Genomic DNA, 22,047 nt, shown 5'->3' with positions numbered 1-22,047 from the left:
CGCATCGTTTGTTTAACCTGATTGCTTGAAAGGCATTGAAAAAAAATGAGGGGAGCCATGTGAAGGTTGCTAGGAAAATGCTTAACTAAACATTGAAGTAGAAACAACAGGATCATGGGTAATGTATTTTTTCAGACATTGGAACAGTCCTAAAAGTTGTCAGCATTTCAAAGGAGAAGTGGAAAATGGAAGAGGTAGTACTGGAGGAGTTACACATATTCAAGGTAAGACCTAGGCCAGAGTTCCGGGAGAAGCGATGGCGAACTTGAGCAGTTCTTATATAGGACATGTTCGTATCAGTACGTCACCACTCTTTCTGAAGAAGTCTTTGCAATTAGCTTCTTTATTTTTCTTTTCCTTAAGTGAAGGAAAAAGTTTTAAAAGCAACTAAGAATGGGACTCATTTTCCCCTGCAGAAATATCACTGAACTTGGGGCTCCTGGGTTGCCCCTCATGACTGAGTTCTCTAAGCATATGTTCAGACAAATCGCCATGGTAGATGAAAGCCTAGGGTCTCTTTTACTATCCAGATGCTTTTCTACTTTATAAATTTTACTTTTCAATTTTTCTTCAGTTGAATTTAAGGAAACTGGAAGAGTGTATAAATCATGTGTTCCTGCATTTCTGTAAGGGATTTTTTTTTTAAAGTTGCTTGATAGTAAGTCTTTATGTGTGCTAAATTCCCCTTAACCACCAAAAGAGTTAGTAGATCTAAAATAAGAGTTCTCCGGATTTGGGGAATGTCCTTAGACTTTTAACAGTAGTAAATTTGAATTGTGGAATTCTTTGTAGATCTTCAATGAAATTCAATTTAGAGTTATTTTCTAAAATGAAATTAGAAATAAAATTGCATTTCTTAGAAGAGCTTTTAAAAAATATGCTGTCTTTTATACCATTTTTGTTGAGACAGTTTATTAAAATAGACTGTTTCCATGTAAACTTCTATTGCCTTAAAAGAGAGTAGAGCTCTCTGCTTTGAGGGGCTCAAGTTAATTAACAGGCTGGGTTCCGCAGGATCCTGTTTACATTGTGATGATAATAGTGGTCCAGGAGTTAAGGAGAACAAGACCTGCTCTCTGGAATCTACCAGAAACAAAGTCGTGGGTAGTTCCTGAGGGAAAAGCCAATGTCAAATATAAGTGTGAACCCAGAGGGCAAAAATAAAGCCCCCATAATACACAGAGGCACATTAGACTAAGTCTACTCAGCGGTTATTACTGACCAAGAGGAATTGTTTGGATTCCACTGTTAAGATTAAATAATGACCCTGTTCGCTTAATTCACAGAAAAAGTTATTGGATAGAACTTTCTCATTTAACGTTTCTTTTCATTTTTTTCATATATTTTCTTAAAGTTTTAATATCTGCTTGTGTTTATTGCTTAGTAAATATTGGCTGGTGAGAAAAGAATAGTCATATATATAGAGAGAGACATAAACGATAGATAAAAAAATGTTTAAACATTCCATCCTTTTTAGTTTGGTAGCTTTTGTGTTCATGTTTTAAATTTTGTATTTTACGCATAGAGGCATGTTTTCTACAAATAAAACTTTCATGTCGTGAAACCATGTGCATCGTATCTTGCAGTGTTTTATAAAGAATATGCTCATCCACAAGAAGCACTATAACTTTTTAGAATTTTACTACTTGAACAAGTTTTTGAACTACTGATCTAAGTAAGAGCAGAAAGAGGCAATAAATAATTATGGAGATGTTCTTGTCAACACTAGTTTGAATTATATGGAAGCAGTTAAGATAAGCAGAGTCAGAAGAGGGAGAAACCTTGTGGGTAACCGGGACCAATTTTCAATGCAGAGTGTCTCCTCATACATTTAGGTAATTTTTCTTTAATAGGATTTAAAAATAACTATTTTGATAATTTTTATTAAGGTTGAATCACTACACATGGGAAGGAAATAGCAAACTTAAGATCTTTTTCTCTTCTATGTAACAGAGCCTTGAAGTTTACTCCAATTATCCTTGGTAAAAGATAAAACAAAATATTGGCTACTCTAAAAGATTGTTCATGATTATCTTTATTAATAGTTAAATTCTATTTTCAGCATTCATCAATCATCTTGAACATGGAGTTGTCTCTGAAGCAGGTACTTTCTAATTTTTGTGTAAAAAATTAGCCACAAAAGAAAGATTATTTGAATCAAAGTTTATTTTAGGGAAAATCCATTGGAACTGGAAGTTAAATTATAAATAGCGTAAAAAGCTTTAGATTATTTGTTTCTTTTATAACTGATTATAGGGCATTGTTTCAGCCTTGCCTTAGGAGACAGGGGACCCAATTTCATTATTTGAATAATACATTCTCCCCTTCCTTTGGCTCTTGAAAATTGAGCTCACTTTCCTAGTCTCATGAGAATGTCATTCTGTCAAGGCTATAAAGTAATTCATGTAGAATCCTAGCCCTAAACATTAAAGATGGTTTTTAATCAGCGAGTCTAGGAGTTAGACTATGGACTGCAGTGGCAAACAGCCCAACAGTCACCTGGAGCTGGAAGGCAAAGGAGCATGCTAACAAAGTAGAGCAATAATGGAGCCATGTTCTAGGGAGACGGACAGGAGAGGAGCTGGTGTAAAAGGGAGCCAGGGGAGCAGGGAGAGACAGGCAGCTCGAGCCATGAAGGATGCTGCAGGCAACCAGATAAATAAAAAGAAGGGTGGGATGGGGAAGCATATGCCGAGTAGAAGAGGGGACCATTTGAAAAGGCGTGAAGAGTGAAAGACTAGAACTTACTCTAGTAAGTTTGTGTACAACTGGAGCAGAGAGCATACCTGCACTCAAGGGGCAAGGAGGCTAGAAAGGAATCTGGGGAGGTAAGACAGAAGAAGAGTAGACACATCCTTGCATGGATGCCCTCCTGAGGAGTTTAACAAGTTTATCCAAGACAATGAAAACCGTTAAAGATTTTAAGCAGGAGGGTGTCATGATAAGATTTGCCTCTTAGAGAGAGCAGCCTGGTGTGGCAGTGTGGAAGAGGGATTGAGTCCTGGGGTGGAGGTGAGGGTTGCCGGAAAACAAGGGTGAAGCCAGCTGAAACAGTAAGGACACTTACAGGTCATCCAGGAAGGAGATGATAAGGACTGAGACAAAGGCAGGGGCAGTGGAGAGGGAGGAGGAAATGGATTTGAGAGTGCTGTGTAAGAGAACGGAGAGATAAGGTGGCAGACCAAGTGAGGGTGAAAGAAGATTCAAAGACAACTCCCAGATTCGTGATGTGGGTGACTGGGATGGTGTCTCTTGGTCAAGGTAGGGTAGGAAGACTAGATTTAGGGGAATCAGTGTGTGCGTGTTTATGTTGTTTTCAAAATCACTCTGAGTCTTTGTACAGGAAGAAGAGTAAAGATGAGAATCGCAAAGAGGGAAACCCAATGTTCAATGCAAAGAAAGGAATCATCCAAGGAAACAGAAGTCTTAGGCAGAAATAAAGAGGGAGAACAGGAGAAAGGGAAGAGACTTCCAAGGAGGCTTTAGTCTTACTGGTATCAAATGCTATGGAGAATTATATAGTAAAATAGTAAACAAAGTCCACATTTAGCCTCCAGGAGGTCTTAAGTGGGTGGTAGGGGTATAAGACAGATTTCTATAGGTGGAGTTCATGTATGTTATTTGTGCCAATATCTATTTCTCAGATTTTTTTTCCTCCATTTAAAGTTTGGCATGTCCACTAGACTTGACCATAAGTTACTTGAAGGCACAGACTATGGCTTATTCACTTGTTATCATCGCTCCCTCTGCCTCCACCACATACCCTCAAGTGAATACATGTAGGGAGCAGGGCATTACTTTCAAAATGTGATTGTATTTGCTGACTTTGTCAGTATCCTGCAGGCTTCCACGTGTGATACAGCATCCCACAAACCTCCTAAATACTTTCTTCACAGTGATACCAAATACTTTCTCTCTCACTTATCACTCAACTTCCTTCAGGGATCCGTACTTCATTAACAAATGAAATGGTTAGTTAAAACCACAGGAAAGTTTTTTATACACCTCTTTTCAGTCAACTCTTATATAAGAAGCCATGGCAGGAGAAGACCATCAGTGTTGCCTATAGCATCTGTGCTTGATATAATCTACCAGAGTGTATTTTCAACTACTAACAAAGAATCTGACATCTTAATTCCTCAGTCTAGAAGCTGGTTTTTGACCTTCTTAAATTACTGCCAAGGTTACTCTAGCTCTCTAGAATGCTGTCCAATTCTGTGTCATCATCTTCAAACCACCATCCAACCAGGGACACAAGACTGACTTATCTTACTCTTCCTTATGTTTCTGTGCAAGTGTTTATAACGGGCAGGGCACCTGAGGAGACAGATTTAGGTCTGTGGTGTGGTATTCAAGAAAGGGAAGTTCTTAAGACTCGTCTGAAAGATGCTTCTAATGCATTTGTTTTGCCTGATTTGCAGCAACAGTTGTACATTGGTTCCCGAGATGGACTGGCTCAGCTCTCCTTGCACAGATGTGACACTTATGGGAAAGCTTGTGCAGACTGTTGTCTTGCCAGAGACCCCTACTGTGCCTGGGATGGAAATGCATGCTCTCGCTATGCACCCACTTCAAAAAGGTGAGAGGCACATCAAATTAAGATGAAGCCTTGCTTTTCACACAATGAATATCTCACACGAATACCTTCTCTTGTAGTTTAAAGAGAAAACATATAGAGAACATGGTCTGTGGTAGGAATATTACAATCTAAATGTTTTAGAGTTTTTCATACAGCTAAATTTTGAAGGAGGATAAAACAGAATGTTATGAAATCCGGAAATGTGGAGTCTTACCAAACTAGTTTTGTTTGATGCACAGCAAGCCAAACGTGGAGATGCCAAGATGTGCAGCAGGGAATGGGTTTATTCACAAAGCAGTCAAGTGGGGAGATGGGGAAAACAAGTCTCAAATTCCCCTCCCCACAGGCGAGGGACTGAGGATACTTATGGGAGAAAGCTGAGGCGTGGGGAGCCTGGGGAAGGTTAATTGGAGATAAGAAAAAGGTGAGGTAATCATCGTTCTGCGCAGATGCAACTAAGCTACAAGCTTCTTCCTGGGATGCCTGCCCTGAGGGTGGAGTTTTTGGCCTCTGATGTCAAAAGGTCACTGGACACTCCCACATGCCCAGAGGGAGGGTCAGTGGTCCTAACCAGTCTTAACCGGCTAGAGCTCAAACTGAACACAGCTGACTCCAAGTTCCTAAACAACTTGGGCAAACATCCTGTTTAGGTTACCGGAGGCTTGGAGGACACACACGTTTTTATAGCAACAATTAAAGCAAGCTTGATTAATGAAGGCAGGTTACAGGTTTCATGGATTTAACTGATGATAACCCTCGGTTTCAGAGCTTTAAAAAATTCTGATAAATTGTTTATATCCTTTCTCTTCATCTTTGTCAAAAAGCATGAAAAGTTTGCTTTCTTAACTACTCTACCCTTTGTACATTCTTCCCTTCTTCCCTTATTTATAAATATGTATATACTCGTAATTACTGTTTTACAAATAATGTATAAATACATGTTTTTGTAACAGTGTAGATTATATACAGCCCACAGCACATCCCAGTGATTCTGTATAATTTTGCTTTTACTCCAACTTGACCAATTTCTGCCACCCAGATATGCTTAAATATCCAACTACATCCTGCTGTTTGTAGTTTATTGCTTTATGTGCTCTTAAAAATAATGCTATTCTGGGCCAACAGTACCCAGCTAGGAATTTATTTTACACACACGGGCAAAAAAGTACCACAAATTATATGTTTGATGTTCATTTCAGCACAGTTTTCAATAGCATAATTATTGGAAACACCCTGAATGCTCATTAATATGACTGATGGTGGCTGAGTATATTAAAATATTATTATTTTAAAGTGTGGTTTATAGTAACACTATTTTCTAAAGTATTGCCCAAAGTATATTTTATTCTAGGTAAAATGTCAGCAAATTGTATATGGTATTTTTTTTTCATCTTTAGGTCTTAACAAAATAAGATAACAGGTGTGCATATGTTAGTCCCGCTACTACATAACGCACTTTTATTTTTTTGAAAGTTTACTGATTTGTCAAATTGCAAATTCTAGTGATCACAGAGTGAATGTATAGTACAAAAACAGATACAATTCCTAGACCTTTTTGTATTCCCTGAAATCTCTGAATTAAATGTAAGTGGGGAGATACCATTATTTCAAGTTTAAAGTAAAAAGTCACAACATTTTTGTTATAGTTTTTGACAAAGAATATACTCATCCTAGTTAGTCTTTGGGGAGTGCTTTTCTTTTCAAGAACCTAAAAAACAAGAATGCTCATTAGTTGGTAATGAACCTTCAGTTTGATGAATTGATCCTGTTCCTTAAGAAGCCAAGATTTAAAAACATGCTTGACCTTATGTACCTTATACCATCATAACTTTTTCTTCTTGTATTTCTCAAGACTGTATCTCTGATCTTGCAGACAAGCCACTGTGATGTTCTCCCTTATCTAACACTGTCCATGGGAGCCAAAAAATGTGTATGATAAATGAATCTTCCACAGGGCTGTCATCTGGTCAGCATTCCCCTCAAGGAACACCCTACATATCACAGAATGTTTACTGTGACATCTAGGATCTCTGATTGGCAACATAAAATAGCCAAAGCAAATGAAACTGTACTCCAAGTGTAAGACTTATTTAACTTAGATGTGGCAGATTTTTTCTTTTTTTATGCAGTAGTTACTATTTCCTCTTAAGGAAAATATGTGACAATAATGTACAAGGCCATTATTTTATTATTATTATCATTATCACTACTCTCAGAGAACCATATCAAACTTGTACTTCTGTTTCAAATGATATTTATCTCGTTGTTTAATCACATCAATATAATAATGAATCTTCATATGATAAGGCATTTTGTATTCGTGTGTACTTTCTTACCCACTAGCTAAAGCTCTTTTATATCTTACTTTTCCGTTGGCTGACTGAAAAAAAGAAGATACAAATAGTTACCCCCATAGGAAGTATATAATAACTGGATTGTATTTATATTCAACCTATTCTGTTGAATAATTTGTCAAAAGTCAGAGAAAAAGAAAACTGTGGTAGTTAAATAAAATTCAGATCATCTTATTACCAAAACAGGATTTATTCTAGAATAAAATTCAGATCATCTTATTACCAAAACAGGATTTATTCTGTTAGGACTCTACCACTAGTATTATTTGAATTGATGTTAGAGTGATTGGAATATTGACCTGCATTTAAGTTGAGCAGTAAAGCATAATTCTGCTTCTGCTACTGTTATGAGTGTTAGATGTAGACTTTGTATATCTCAGATATCATGCTTGAAGTTCTATTTAATCCCTTTTGCACAGGCGAGCTAGACGCCAAGATGTGAAGTATGGGGACCCAATCACCCAGTGCTGGGACATAGAAGACAGTAAGTATAGGTTTAATATGCTTTCCTCTCACTGAAAATTTTAAGCCTGGTCTTTGTGTGTCTTTTTTATTATACGAGTTAAAACACCTACTCATTTCGTGTAATGCTTGTGTTCTGGAAAAGCAATAGGAGGTTTTATAAATCAACCCCCTGTTCACGTGCCTAAGTGGTAATTCTTTGTTATATTGTTATTTGCTTCATATGGCTTTTAAAATTCCTATACCTTTTTTTTTTTCCTTTTTTAATGCCTTATCCATCCTTGTAAAGTCTGAAGCTGCTATTAGAGATAAAGCAGACTATAGTCCAAACCATATGGATATTTAGAGTAAACTCAAAGAGACCCTCCCAGAAAAGTTTGATAAAAGTGTTGGACTTAATAGAAAGAAATTTTAGGTAGCCTGTGCATTATTTGTATTCACTTATTAATTTGTGTATCCATTCAATCAGTAAATATTTATTAAGTGACTTCCATGTGCATGTAATTGTCCCGGGTCTACTTTGAGAGAAAGAGCTCCTTAGAGAACTTACAATTCTTTGGGGAAATGTCATAAGGCACAATTAGTGATGTGGGAGTTTAGCAAAAAAAGAGGTCACCAGAGGCTGTATTGTTCAGAGAAAATGTCATAGAATGGAAGATCTTGAAAGTCTGAGTGTGAGAAGGGCAGAGTGGAGAATTGAGAGGAAGTCTGTTGAGTGACTCTGATAACAGAGAAAAAAATCTGTAGAAGTATATATTCCAGAGCTTTAGTTACTTTCCACTCTCAAGCTCTGCCTTCGGATAGAAAATACACACACACACACACACACACACACACACACACAAACTAGAAGAAGAAATGAACTGCCTTTCCATCATCATATTGTTAGTAACCACCTACCATTGAATAAACAACCCAGATTTCATAGTCTATAACTGGTGGTCTGGCAGAGTTTTCTTTTTTAAAAACAAAACAATTATTTCTAATTTATAATATCATTCTTCTGAAAAATAAGCTCTAGTCCAGAATAGTACGTTTGTCTTCTTGTTCTAATGTGTAGATGACTCACTGTTATGTACGGTGTTTTATTTAGCAATCATTACTGTATGCTATGCACAGAGTTTTTCACATGTGCACATGAGATTAGGAGGGACTATTTTAGGTATTGAGGATATACTAATGAACATAAAAGAAAACAATCTGTGCATTCATGGATCTTACATTTAAATGTGTGTTAGGGGAGGGAGCAGGCAACAAACATGAAAACAAGTAAAATATATGCCATGTCATATAATGATAAATGTTATAAGGACTTATAAAACACCATTGTTTACTAAGGCACTCACAATTACTGTGTCCACTTCATCACAGCCCATTCTTGTTATAGCCCATTGCACATCTCCTTTTCATCATCACCACTCTAACCCAATATATTTTTTGTCAAGATCACCAGCAGTTTCCTCCTTGCCAAATCCAATGGCCACTTTTCCGTTCCCATTTTTACTTACTCTCTAGCGCCCTCCTCCGTGGAACACTTTCTTCCCTTGGCTCCATGCAGTGATGTGCTGGAGCCAGCTCTTATGGCCCCATGAGAGCTGACTGTGTATTACGTAGGAATTTTGTGAGCTGGGTTTTAAACCATTGGTAGCTTGAATCAGCCATGGCAGGAGTGTTTACACCAGGAAAATCGGCAAGCACTACAAATAAGGGCTTTTTGTTTTCAGAGATGGTCTCCCCAGCACCCCTCTGCTTCATGGCACCACAGGGAAAACTTCTGGTTTTTCTCTTACCTTACAGGTTTCTCCTTCTGAGTGTTCTTTTTTTTTTTTTTTTTATAAATGTATTTATGTATTTATTTATTTATTTTGGCTGTGTTGGGTCTTCGTTTCTGTGCGAGGGCTTTCTCTAGTTGCAGCGAGCGGGGGCCACTCTTCATTGCGGTGCGCGGGCCTCTATCGCGGCCTCTCTTGTTGTGGAGCACAGGCTCCAGACGCGCAGGCTCAGTAGTTGTGGCTCACGGGCCCAGCTGCTCCGTGGCATGTGGGATCTTCCCAGACCAGGGCTTGAACCCGTGTCCCCTGCATTGGCAGGCAGATTCTCAACCACTGCACCACCAGGGAAGCCCCTTCTGAGTGTTCTTAACTTTCCTTTTCATCCTACCATCTAAACATCCAGTCTCTGTATATTCACTCCTTAACGCCATCCATTTCAATACTATCAGAGGCAATTTTTTCTTTTTTAGTTTTTTTTTTTAATTGAAGTACAATGTTGATTTACAATGTTGTGTTACTTTCTGGTGTACAGCAAAGTGATTCAGTTATACATACATATTTATTCTTTTTCATATTCTTTTCCATTATGGTTTATTACAGGATATTGAATATAGTTCCCTGTGCTATACAATAGGACCTTGCTGTTTATCCATTCTATATATCATCATTTGCATCTGCTAATCCCAAACTCTCGATCCATCCCTTTGCCGTCCCCCTCCCCCTTAGCAACCCCAAGTCTGTTCTCTGTGTCTGTCTGTTTCTGTTTCATAGATAAGTTCATTTCTGTCATATTTTAAATTCTACATATAAGTGATATCATATGATATTTGTCTTTCTCTGTCTGACTTCACTTAGTATGATAATCTCTAGGTCCATCCATGTAGCTGCCAATGGCATTATTTCATTCCTTTTTATGGCTGAGTACTATTCCATTATATATATACACCACATCTTCTTTATCCATTCATCTGTCGATGGACATTTAGGTTGCTTCCATGTCTTGGCTATTGTAAATAGTGCTGCTGTGAACATTGGGGTGCGTGTATCTTTTCAAATTATAGTTTCATCCAGATATATGCCCAGGAGTGGGACTGTAGGATCATATGCCAACTCTATTTTTAGTTTTTTGAGGAACCTCCATTCTGTTCTCCATAGAGGCTGTACCAATTTACATTCCCACCAACAGTGCAGGAGGGTGCCCTTTTTCTACAGCCTCTCCCTCATTTGTTATTTGTAGACTTTTTAATGATGGCCATCATGACAGCTGTTACTGTTAGGTGGTACCTCATTGTAGTTTCAATTTGAATTTCTCTAACAATTAGCAATGTTGAGCATCATTTCATGTGCCTATTGGCCATCTGTACGTCTTCTTTGGAGAAATGTCTATTTAGATCTTCTGCACATTTTTTGATTGGGTTTTTTTTTTTGGTTTGTTTGTTTTTGTTATTGAGTTGTATGGGCTGTTTGTATATTTTGGAAATTAAGCTCTTGTTGGTCGCATCATTTGCAAATATCTTCTCCCAGTCCGTAGGTTGTCTTTTTGTTTTGTTTATGGTTTTCTTTGCTGTGTAAAAGCTTGTAAGTTTGATTAGGTCCCATTTGTTTATTTTTGCTTTTATTCCTATTGGCTTGGTAGACTGACCTAAGAAAATATTGGTACAATTTATATCAGAGAAATATTTTGCCTACATTCTCTTCTAGGAGTTTTATGGTTTCATGTCTTATACTTAAGTCTTTAAGCCATTTTGAGCTTATTTTTGTGTATGGTGTGAGGGTGTGTTCTAACTTCATTGATTTACAAGTGGCTGTCCAACATTCCCAACAACACTTGCTGAAGAGACTGTCTTTTCTCCAGTGTATATTCTTGCCTCCTTTGTCAAAGATTAATTGACCATACCTGTGTGGGTTTATTTCTAGGCTCTCTATTCTGTTCCATTGATCCATATGTCTGCTTTTATGACAATACCATGAGGTTTTGATTACTGTAGCTTTGCAGTATTGTCTGAAGTCTGGGAGGGTTATGCCTCCTGCTTTGTTCTTTTTCCTCAGGATTGCTTTGGCAATTCTGGGTCTTTTAAGGTTCCATATAAATTTTAGGATTATTGGTTCTAGTTCTGTGAAAAATGTCAGGGGTAACTTAAAAGGGATCTCATTAAATCTGTAGATTGCTTTGTGTAATATGGCCATTTTAACAATATTAATTCTTCCAATCCAAGAGCATGGAATGTTTTTCCATTTCTTTAAATCGTCTTCAGTTTCCTTTATCAGTGTTTTATAGTTCTCAGTGTATATGTCTTTCACCTCCTCGGTCAGGTTTATTCCTAAGTATTTTATTTTTTTTGATGAGATTTTAAAAGGGATTTTTTTTTCTTTTTCTTTTTTTTTTTTTAACTTTCTCTTTCTGATGCAACCAATTTCTGTATGTTGATCTTGTATACTGCTACCTGGCTGAATGTGTTTATCAATTCTAGTAGTTTTTGTGTGAAGTCTTTAGGGTTTTCTATATATAGTATCATGTCATCTGCATACAATGACAATTGTACCTCTTCTCTTCCAACTTGGATACCTTTTCTTTCTTTTTCTTGTCTGATTGCTGTGGCTAGGACTTCCAGTGCTATGTTGAACGGCAGTGGTGAGAGTGGGCATCCTTGTCTGGTCTGGATTTCAGCAGGAAGGCTTTCAGCTTTTCACTGTTGAGTGTTGTGTTGGCTGTTGGTTTGTCATAAATAGCTTTTGTTATGTTGAGGTATGTTCCCTCTAAACTCACTTTGATAAGAGTTTTTATCATGAATGGATGTTGAATTTTATCAAATGCTTTTTCTGCATCTGCTGAGATGATCATGTGGTTTTTGTCTTGCTTTTGTGGATTGGGTGTGTCACATTGATTTGCATATGTTGAACCATCCTTGTGACCCTGGGATGAATCCAGTTTGGTCATGGTGTATGATCTTTTTCACGTGTTGTTGGATTTGCTTTGCTAATATTTTGTTGGGAATTTTTGCATCTATATTCATCAAAGATACTGGCCTGTAATTTTCTCTTTTGGTAGTGTCTTTGTCTCGTTTTGGTGTCAGGGTAATGGTGGCTTCATAGAATGACTTTGGGAGTGTTCCCTCCTCCTCAATCTTTTGGAAGAGTTTGAGAAGGATTGGTATAGTTTCTTCTCTTATTGTTTGGTAGAATTCCCCAGTGAAGCCTTCTGGTCCTGGACTTCTGTTTGCAGGGAGTTATATTATTTCAGATTCTATTTCACTTCTAGTGATCGGTCTGTTCAAATTGCCTGTTTCCTTTTGATTCAGTTTTGGTAGGCTGTATGTTTCTAGAAACATGTCCATTTCTTCTGGGTTGTCCAGTTTGTTGGCGTATAATTGTTCACAGTATTCTCTATCAGAGGCAATTTGACTCCCAGATTCATTGTCCAGTTCTGAACTCTCGCCTGTGTGCAAGACTTGTATGCTCTGTGCCTGCTCAAGAACCCCTCTCATATGCCTAATAAGAATCTCAAATTATACCTGAGAAAGAATTCTTGTCATTTTCTCTAAAACTTATTTGTTCTGCAGACTTCCCCATATTAATAAATAGCACCACCACTCACCCAACTGCTTTGTCAAAACGCAGCTAGGAGTCATCTTTTTATGCTTCTCTTTCTTTTACATCTTATCACCAGCCTCTCAGTACAGCCCTTTGGCTCAGTGGTCACAACTGCTACTTCTCATCACCTCCACAGATGCCATCCTAACCAGACCCACCAGAACTCTTCAGTAGCTGCTAAACTGGTCTCCCTGCTTCCATGCTTGCCTCCCTTCAGTCTAGATCGCACTCAGTAGCCAGAGTAACCTCTTTATAAACTTCAGTCAGGGGGCTTCCCTGGTGGCGCAGTGCTTAAGAATCTGCCTGCCAGTGCAGGGGACACGGGTTTGATCCCTGGTCCAGGAAGATCCCACATGCCACGGAGCAACTGAGCCCGTGCACCACAACTACTGAGCCTGCACTCTTGAGCCCACGTGCCACAACTACTGAAGCCCGCGTGCCTAGAGCCCGTGCTCCGCAACAAGAGAAGCCACTGCAATGAGAAGCCCGCGCACCACAGCTCAGAGTAGCCCCTGCTCGCCACAACTAGAGAAAGCCCGTGCGCAGCAATGAAGACCCAACGCAGTCAAAAAAAAAACACACTTTAATCAGATCTTGTCACTCCCTTACTCAGAATCTTTCACTAGCATCTTAGAGCAATTAGTAAAAACTCCACAGCCTTTACCATGGCCTGCAAGATTCTACCTGATCTGGTTCCTAACACCTTGTCTGATCCTCACATCACTGTGGCATAGCTTGCTCACAGGCTTTCTCTTTTTCAAAAGCACCAGTCTGGTTCCTACCTCAGCCCTGTTGGCATTTGTTTCCTCTGTACCTGAAGAACTCTTCACTTCAGGTGTCCACGTGGCTCCATCTTCACATCATTTAATCCCATGATTGAAATGTTAATTTCTCAGAGACACCCTTCCTGACTAACCTACCTGAAATACCTTTCTTTCCTTCTAACCCTAATTATTCCCTAATCTGCTTTATTTTTACTTGTAATGCGTAACACAGCCAGATACTATATTCTTTATTTATTCATTCACTTGATAATTTTGTTTCTGTCACTGGAATATAAAGGTGGTGAATTTGCCTGTCATAGTCATCAGTATATTTCCTGCACTGAAAGCAATGCCAGTATGGTAGTCATGCAAGAATGTTTGCATAATGCATAGGTAAAAGGAAGGATACCCAGATGGAGAGCACTTGAGCTGTGCCTTAAGGAAACAATCAAATTTTACTAAGTAGACGAAGTAACAATTATTAAAATCAGAAAGAATTCACATAGGTTTTGTTAAGTTTGTGATGATCCCTCTGTTATTGTCTAGAGTTTACTCTATAGGTGCTAAGGAGCTATTTCATATTACTAAGAAAAGTTGTTTTTAAAAATAAAAGTAATTTATACCTGTTTGGTGACTGACTGGAATAGGAGAAGCCAGAGACAGAGAATCAATTGTGAGAATTAAAGTAGAGATTATGAGGGTATTTACAAACTAAGCATTTTCGATCTTAGGGGAGAGAAAGGGTCACATCTGAACACCTGTCTCTGGTAAAGAAGAAAGGAGATGACTTGCTTATAACCCACCATAAATATGTGTTGCACTGACTTGGTCAAGTCTTGAATAACTGGCAAATAGCTGTTTCGTTTTTTCCTTCCTTCCTTTGTTCATTAATTGTTATATACTGTGATCCTGCATGATTATTAATGATATAAAGTCAGTAATTCATGTAGATGAACTGTGTTTAACAATGTTAAACACATATAGTCTTGCTGCAGTGACTTCAGTGACATGTCATATGTGTATTCTAAAGAAATATTCCAGATATTTCTCTATGAAAAAAAATTTTTGCCTGCAATCTGGAAGATTAAAATATTATCTTTAAAATTATTTTATACTTAATGAGAAGATATTCTGCTATTTAAAAACATTATTGTATACAGCTTTTGCACTTTTAAAAATGGATAGTAACAGAACATTATATATAGTATGTATGTATATATGTGTGTATGTGTATATATATACATACATACATATAGGTTTAAATTTAAAAATAGAAAATTTTAAACTCAGAGATAAAACAAACATTATTGGAAGAAACAATAAATTAATTTCCAGTCAAACTGATGTAGGGATGACTTTGTTTCAAAGGGTCACTGTTTCTACTGAGTTGAAGATGGATTTCTTATAATCAGCTCACTATTTCACTTTTCCAGTTGATTTCACTAATTTATCTTTCACTGAATTGACTAATTCTTTGGTTGAATCCGTCTAATTGAGTTTCTCCCGAGCCCTTGCCCCATCACCTAAACAATCAGCCTGCATCCTCCCTGCATGAACTCCCTTTGCTCAGGAAAATGGTATCTGTTACTACGAAGTGACGTGTGTCTTTCTCTTCCGTGATCGGCACTGGTGATCTTCCTGTGCATTAGGAATTTATTAGCTGTGAAAATCGTGGCTATAATCTGTTAAATTGCCAGAAGAGAGTGGATAGATTACAGATTTCAAGTGGAATCCACACATTTTGAAGGTTAGGTAAGGTTAATTCATAATGCGGTCAGCATGTTTGACTTAATCACTGCTGGTAAGACACAAATAAGTTCAAAAGAAGTTTCTTGAAAAGAAGCCTAACTATTGGATGCACGTGCATTCATGCCATTTGCTGATAATTCTCCGTGCTTAGGTTTAGGATTCACTTAGGCCCCTTAAGCCTCACTCTGGTTTATGCCTAAAATGCTAAGTAGGCCCATCTGCAGAATTGAGACATCTGAATATACGATGAAAAAGTGCATGTTTGGGCCAGGCTGAGAAGCCGTCATTTTTTATTTGATCAAATCTGAGCTACAGATCTTAGATCACACATGGGACACAGCCTTTGGCTACTCTGGAAGGAATGTATTTCAGATGGTGCAGTTGATTTATGAGAATAAGGTGTCTGAGACACTGATACTTTAGCCTCCCATTAACTATCTTATAGCAAATGCATGTTGGGCTAAAATATCCCTCTTTGAATAAAAGAGAACATTTTTTGGTAGATAATACAGATAAGGTCCTGCTTCTGAGTATTAGAGCATCTAACTTATTAGCATCATCATAGAGTTTCATTAAGTATAGAGCACTGCACTTACTTTTCTGACATCAAAATGTCATATGGTCATAACATATGGTTATATGTTATATGGTCAGCTCTGTGGACCAAATCATAATAGAATTTCTCTTTAGTGGTAAGATAAATTTCTCTTCAGAAATATCTGTAGAATTAGTTATATTTTATATAAATTAAAAGGCGTTAAAGCATTAAAAGATGTTGAAGTTTATTCAGTTCAGCTCAGAGAGGCTCAGTGTTTAAAGTTGGATCTTGTGAATTCTTATTTAAAAAAATAAATTGCAAAAAGTTACTATATTGATGAAACAGTAAAAATTGCAGTGCAGGGATAGAGTTTTAAAAATCAATCTATTAGATAGTATTTTACTCTCAGGTTACAACATTATAACATGAATTTCCTTTCTCTGTAATAATGTGTATGAATCTTTCCTCCATGGCATCTGTTCTAAATCAGTCTATTTTCCCATTGCTTTTAAAATCGTGTCAAGGTTAATCTCCTATTCCATGTTTGCTTTCCAGGCATTAGTCATGAAGCTGCTGATGAAAAGGTGATTTTTGGCATTGAATTTAATTCAACCTTTCTGGAATGTATACCTAAATCCCAACAAGCATCTATTAAGTGGTATATCCAGCGGTCAGGAGATGAATATCGAGAGGAGGTAAGTTATAGTCATCAAAGAATGCTCACCTTGAGGGAAACAGTGTAAAACTTAAATCAAGTTTAGGTTGTGAGAGGAGATGTTCAACTTTTAGTGCCAAGTGGACCTCTTATCACGACTTGATAACAAGGAAAATAAAATTTTATAATCTCTAGCACCCAAGGTAACAATGCCTTTGAGATATGAATAGGCCAATTTTATGCAAATGTGTTAATAAATACATTTAAAAGCATATTGAATTAAAAAAATTTACAGGATTCTTCTTCTACTTTTTATTTTTAATTGATGGTCTATATTTTAGAATAATTCCCTGATCAAGAACAAGACTTTCCCCCCACAATAGCACAATGACTAAATTCTAACTCTCATTGGGTTCAGTTTAGATCATAAAATAAAACATGTCAAGTTTGTACAGAAATGGAAATATCTATCTTATCATATCATAGGAGCAAGTTGGATAAGTATCTGGACATCTGTACCTTTTCACTCTAGTGCATTAAAATTAAATCAACAGAGGGATAAGTAATATGGATGCTCTACTCATCTTTTGACTTTTTTCTGTTTCAGTTTTTTTCTAACACATACATGTGATTAAAACATATCACAAAGATTTTGTGAGATATGTACGTTATATATGTTACTGAATTTAATGAGATGAGTTTGGGTAGTCTGAGAAATCCTGTATTATTATTATTCAAATGTCATGTAACAAAGGTTAAATGACAGAATTTTTATATTTCTATTCTAAAATGCCTATGAGAAACCAGTGATACTCAATCTAGAGTTCTAAAAGTCCCAATATTAAACTAAGGACACTGTAATGGTAATGGAGTGAACACAGGCTCAGAATTAGATGCATTGAGTAATGATTCTTTGGTAATATTACTGAGGACTGTGGGCTGGAATTTTCTAAGGTAAATAAAATCAATGCAAAAGTTACTGTCAAAATTAAATGAGAAAACACATACGAGAATGTGAATTTCAAAGCAGAGGATTACTCACAAGTGTAAAGTATGCATATAAAATTGCAGACACACTCTACTGGGAGGACGTGTGAAATACGAAACAGCACTGATGATGTGTGTTCACCCTGACTGCTGAGGGTTCGTGAGCAGGTGGTGACTTCTCTAGCACTCAGTTTCTCTGCCACATAAGCAGGTGGACCAGATGTTCTCTAAAATATCAGCCTCCTTGTGAAGTCTATAAACATTTAAATAGTATATGTAATCGGTCAAACATTACTGTAATAGTGTAATAGTGGTTCTCAACTTCAGGTAGTTTTGCTCCCAAGGTCTTCACATTTAGCAATACCTGGAGACATTTTTGGTTGTCACGACTGGGTGGATGGAGGATGCTCCTGGCATCCAGTGGGTCGAGGTCAAGGCTGATGCTCACCATCCTGCAGTGCACAGTACCTCACAGTAAACAACCATCCATCTCACCCGAATGCCAGTTGTGCTAAGGCTGAGAAGCCTTGGAGTCAAAGAACCAAATTTTATAATAAGTGATTAATGTCAAGATATGTTCCACTGTTACATTAAGAAATTATCATTCTCTTCGTCTGAGAATAATTTCTCTTAGCAAAATATTGACCCTTCACATACTTAATACTAAGGGAATAACTTCCTCCTTTATGTCAGATTTCTCTGGTAAAACTTGATTCTTCATTGTTCCTGACATCCGTAAGTTCTAAGAATAGGGCATATCCATATTTATACTAAATGTTTAAGAGTCTCACTGTTTACCAATACATATTGAAGTTTTATCTGACATAGAGGTGATTTAATTTCAAGATATAAAGCATTTATTATTTATCCATGAAATACTGCAAGGACATTATCTGAATTTTTGTAACATGCAGAATTTCTTTTAGATATATTGCAGTATTTTACTTTTGAATACCCCACATGACTATTTTTAATTTTATAGTTAATAAAGTTTGATAATTTCTTTTCATTTAAATATCATTTTTTAACGATTTTTTTTCTCCATGACAAATTTAATCTGACTTTCAAAAAATGTGGAACTCTGCTTGGGGTACTCTCCCAGTTACAGATACGTACGTTTGCCTATGCATGTTTGCATTCACATCTTTCATGTTTCCTGAAAATGCTATGCATTACTTTAATGTACGTTTTAAGTATATCAGACAGTCATGGTGGTAGCATGCTCCATAAATTTCAATGGAGCAGAAACAGTGTATTTATTGATTTATACTTTAAAATATTTTAGCTGTAATGTTTCAACTGGTATTTTCCTCTATCTTTGTAAATAGTTATACATTGTCCAGGATATGCAGTACTGCTTCCTGAACTGAGGAAAGGGGCAAAATCCAGACTAGATTTGAAGCATTTTTCCCAGCAGGATACCCTCTGCTCTTTACCAAGAAGGTCACAGTTTGAAATCTTTCCTCCACTCAAAAAAAGAAAAAAAAAAAAAAGCCTGAGGGAAGGCCCAGGATCTCCTGTGGCACAGAGCCTGTCACCAGGTTATTCTCTGCCAGGAGGAGAACATTTCCTTACTGAGTTGTTTCACAGTTGGGTGCTGTTGGGGAGGTCATGAGTCAGTTATTCACTGACTTTCTTATAAAGCTGTTCTTGAAATTGATGATGTCGGTGCTGTAACTAGCAAGTTAATCGTCAGTCCCCAAGCTTCTGTTGAACTTTTGAGATCTGAATAAATAAAAGAGGCAGTACCTTATACCATTTGTGATAGTAATTTTTCTGTGGCTTTTTAAAATATTTTTAAAACATCTTCAAATATTTGTATTTTTCTATCTGTAGGCCTTCGTTTTATTTTTGTTGCTCTTATTATAAAAGCAATATAAATGGTTTTGAAAATAAACAACTATGAGATCACTAAGTGTAGATAAGCACAAATACTATTCTGATGTCTATTCCAGCTTTTTTTTTTCCTACTTCCCATTACACTATAAGCATTTTCCCCTGCCATTCAATTTTAATACCATGTTTCCTGTCCCACATCCCTGCCATCCTGATGACACAGTCATCCACAGATGTTCCATGTTTTATTAAGTTCACGTAACCTCTTAAAAAAGTAATCAACTTTCCTTTAGCTAAATCTTTCTCTACTTGTCTATTTTCTTAGGACAAATTCTTAAATGTAAAATAAGTGAGTTAAAGACTTTAATTATCTTACAGCTTTGGATAAACAACTGCATATTGCTAATTTCTCATCAAAATCACCATACTGGTAAATTGCCTTACCTATCATTTGCTTGGTTTATGTTGGTATATTCATTTAAAAATTATTTTAACAAACCCTTTTATATTATAGATATTAACATTTTAATGTTATGCATATTATATGTAACTTTTTATTGTTTTCTATCTCTAAAAATTTTGTGTGTCCCTAAAACACACGCTTTATGTTTTATATAGACAAATCTATTGATTTATAGCTATATGATTTCTCACTTGTGCTTAGAAGTTCCTTCCCCAATGAAACAGCAAATATATATATTCTAGTCATTTTATGATTTTATTTTTACAATTACAGTTTACATTTTATATTTACACTTACTTAAAGATATTAAATTAATCTAGGAGTGAGTTATGTATTCATTCGATTTTTTTTTTTTTCTTTTAAATAATGAGCCAGTTGCCTCGGCACTATTTTTTTTTTTTTAATAAATTTATTTATTTATTTTTGGCTGTGTTGGGGCTCTGTTTCTGTGCGAGGGCTTTCTCTAGTTGCGGCAAGCGGGGGCCACTCTTCATTGCGGTGCGCGGGCCTCTCACTATCGCGGCCTCTCCCGTTGCGGAGCACAGGCTCCAGACGCGCAGGCTCAGTAGTTGTGGCTCACGGGCTTAGTTGCTCCGCGGCATGTGGGATCTTCCCAGACCAGGGCTCGAACCCGTGTCCCCTGCATTGGCAGGCAGATTCTTAACCACTGCGCCACCAGGGAAGCCCTCGGCACTATTTTTAAATAAGTCGTCTCCTATGTTTGTTGAAGAAGGGAGATATTCTTGAATCCCTAGTCACTTCCAAGACACGTGCAGTGCTTTAGCTATGAAAGACCTGACAGGTGAATTATCTGCAAAGGAATTACCATTAGGCTGCTATTATCAGAGAAGGAAGTCACTGACCTTTACCTGCTGCTTAGTACCTAACTGTCCTTTGTCACTTACCATGTTTCTCTTTTCATTTTAAATGAATTGCCCTTCACTGAAGATCTACATTGAATAATGCCAAATATATTATCCTTGTTCACATGAAGCAAATGGATAGTTGACCGTGGTTCAAGCATGGTTTTGATATGTAAGGCTGAGCAGTTTTTACTTATCACTTCTAAAGTGAAGAAAATTCCATGAGTTTAAATCACTGGCCAGAGATTACATTATCTCTCTGTAGAGGAGCTGAATTTTCTAAATTGACTGACTCTGCTGACATTTCACTGTCGAGATGCAGTCTGCATAATGCATCCTATTCCAGCATGGAATGAAAGCACTACAGAGAATGGGAATGTAAAGTAGGCAAATGTTAATCAACCACTTAATTTCTGGGTCACAGATTTCTATCTCTAGATGGCAAAAATCCTATGAAAATACATCAATTCAAAATGTATTTTATTAGAGATACCATGTCATGAAAGGCATATTTTTGAAATTTTAGGAAGAGAAAAAAAATCACTTAAATGATCTAATAGACATTAGATAAATCCAGAAAGAAATTCATTAAAGCAAACTTTTTATCTGTAGGTCAAAAACCAAAAGAAAAAGTAAGCATTCCATCAAAGAAAGGAAAGGTGAAGGACCACGATGGAGTAATGAAATGTCAGGTGTTTATGAAACCCTGAGTCCTGTAGGGACAGAAGTAGGCTGGAAAGGAGGGAAGGGGGCCAGACTTCAGAGTAAAATAACGTAAATGGGACACAAAAAGAGAATACCAAAAATAATGATGAAGTGTTGCATAATATGTGTGAAATCACAAAGTCATCATTCCTTCCTGTCAGAAGCTTAAAAAGAACAATAAAAAATAGTGACTCAGAGCTGTGACAGTCTCTGAAAGCCACATTAAATGCAGTTTAAACATTAGCAAGAATACCAGCTGGGAAAGAATATCCAGAGATGAACTGGAACTGAAGTCACGCACTTTGGTCGTCATGCTAGTAACCACAGGCCATTTTCCATTAAAGAATTACAGAAGTAAAGGCTTCAGAACATCACCTCTCCAGCAATAAGGCAGTAGTCTATGATGTTGCTAATAATACTTCACACTTAACCTTCAAAGAGCTTTACTTTTAACACCCCACATACACCGTATGCTGTGTCACCAACTTGATAAATGGGATACCAATCGGGGAAGATAAATGAGTAGTCATAGAAAGCAGAGCAGATAGGGACCAGAACCTAGGCTGTGGAGTCAGAGTTTCAATTTCATGTTCTAAGATATATTGAAATGAAAAAACAATAATTCCTACAATAAAATTATTTAAAGGAAGATATATAGTATGTGTTAAATTTGAGATTGATATTATTTTTTAAGACTGATCCTTTAGAGCTCTACCAATTCAAATTCCC

The 22,047-nt window shown here is 37.0% G+C and overlaps 1 protein-coding gene and 1 long non-coding RNA gene across 3 annotated transcripts in view; one reads left to right on the top strand and one right to left on the bottom strand.

The window, feature by feature from the left end:
* The window catches only part of LOC137768837 (uncharacterized), a 156,952-nt gene that overhangs the window by 40,274 nt on the left and 94,631 nt on the right, over positions 1-22,047 (bottom strand). The window lies entirely within an intron of this gene.
* The window catches only part of SEMA3D (semaphorin 3D), a 207,799-nt gene that overhangs the window by 181,466 nt on the left and 4,286 nt on the right, over positions 1-22,047 (top strand). For both annotated transcript variants that reach the window (XM_068550466.1, XM_068550465.1), the window contains 5 exons: positions 136-224; positions 2,063-2,104; positions 4,422-4,579; positions 7,353-7,417; positions 16,365-16,504. In XM_068550466.1, coding sequence (XP_068406567.1) covers positions 136-224; positions 2,063-2,104; positions 4,422-4,579; positions 7,353-7,417; positions 16,365-16,504 — 494 coding nt within the window. The remainder of the gene's footprint in view (positions 1-135; positions 225-2,062; positions 2,105-4,421; positions 4,580-7,352; positions 7,418-16,364; positions 16,505-22,047) is intronic.

This window comes from Eschrichtius robustus, chromosome 8 (assembly GCF_028021215.1).
Source record: "Eschrichtius robustus isolate mEscRob2 chromosome 8, mEscRob2.pri, whole genome shotgun sequence".
Taxonomy (NCBI): Eukaryota; Metazoa; Chordata; class Mammalia; order Artiodactyla; family Eschrichtiidae; genus Eschrichtius; species Eschrichtius robustus.
The sequence above is the reverse complement of the archived record's forward strand: the minus strand, read 5'-3'. Positions and strand labels throughout refer to the sequence as shown.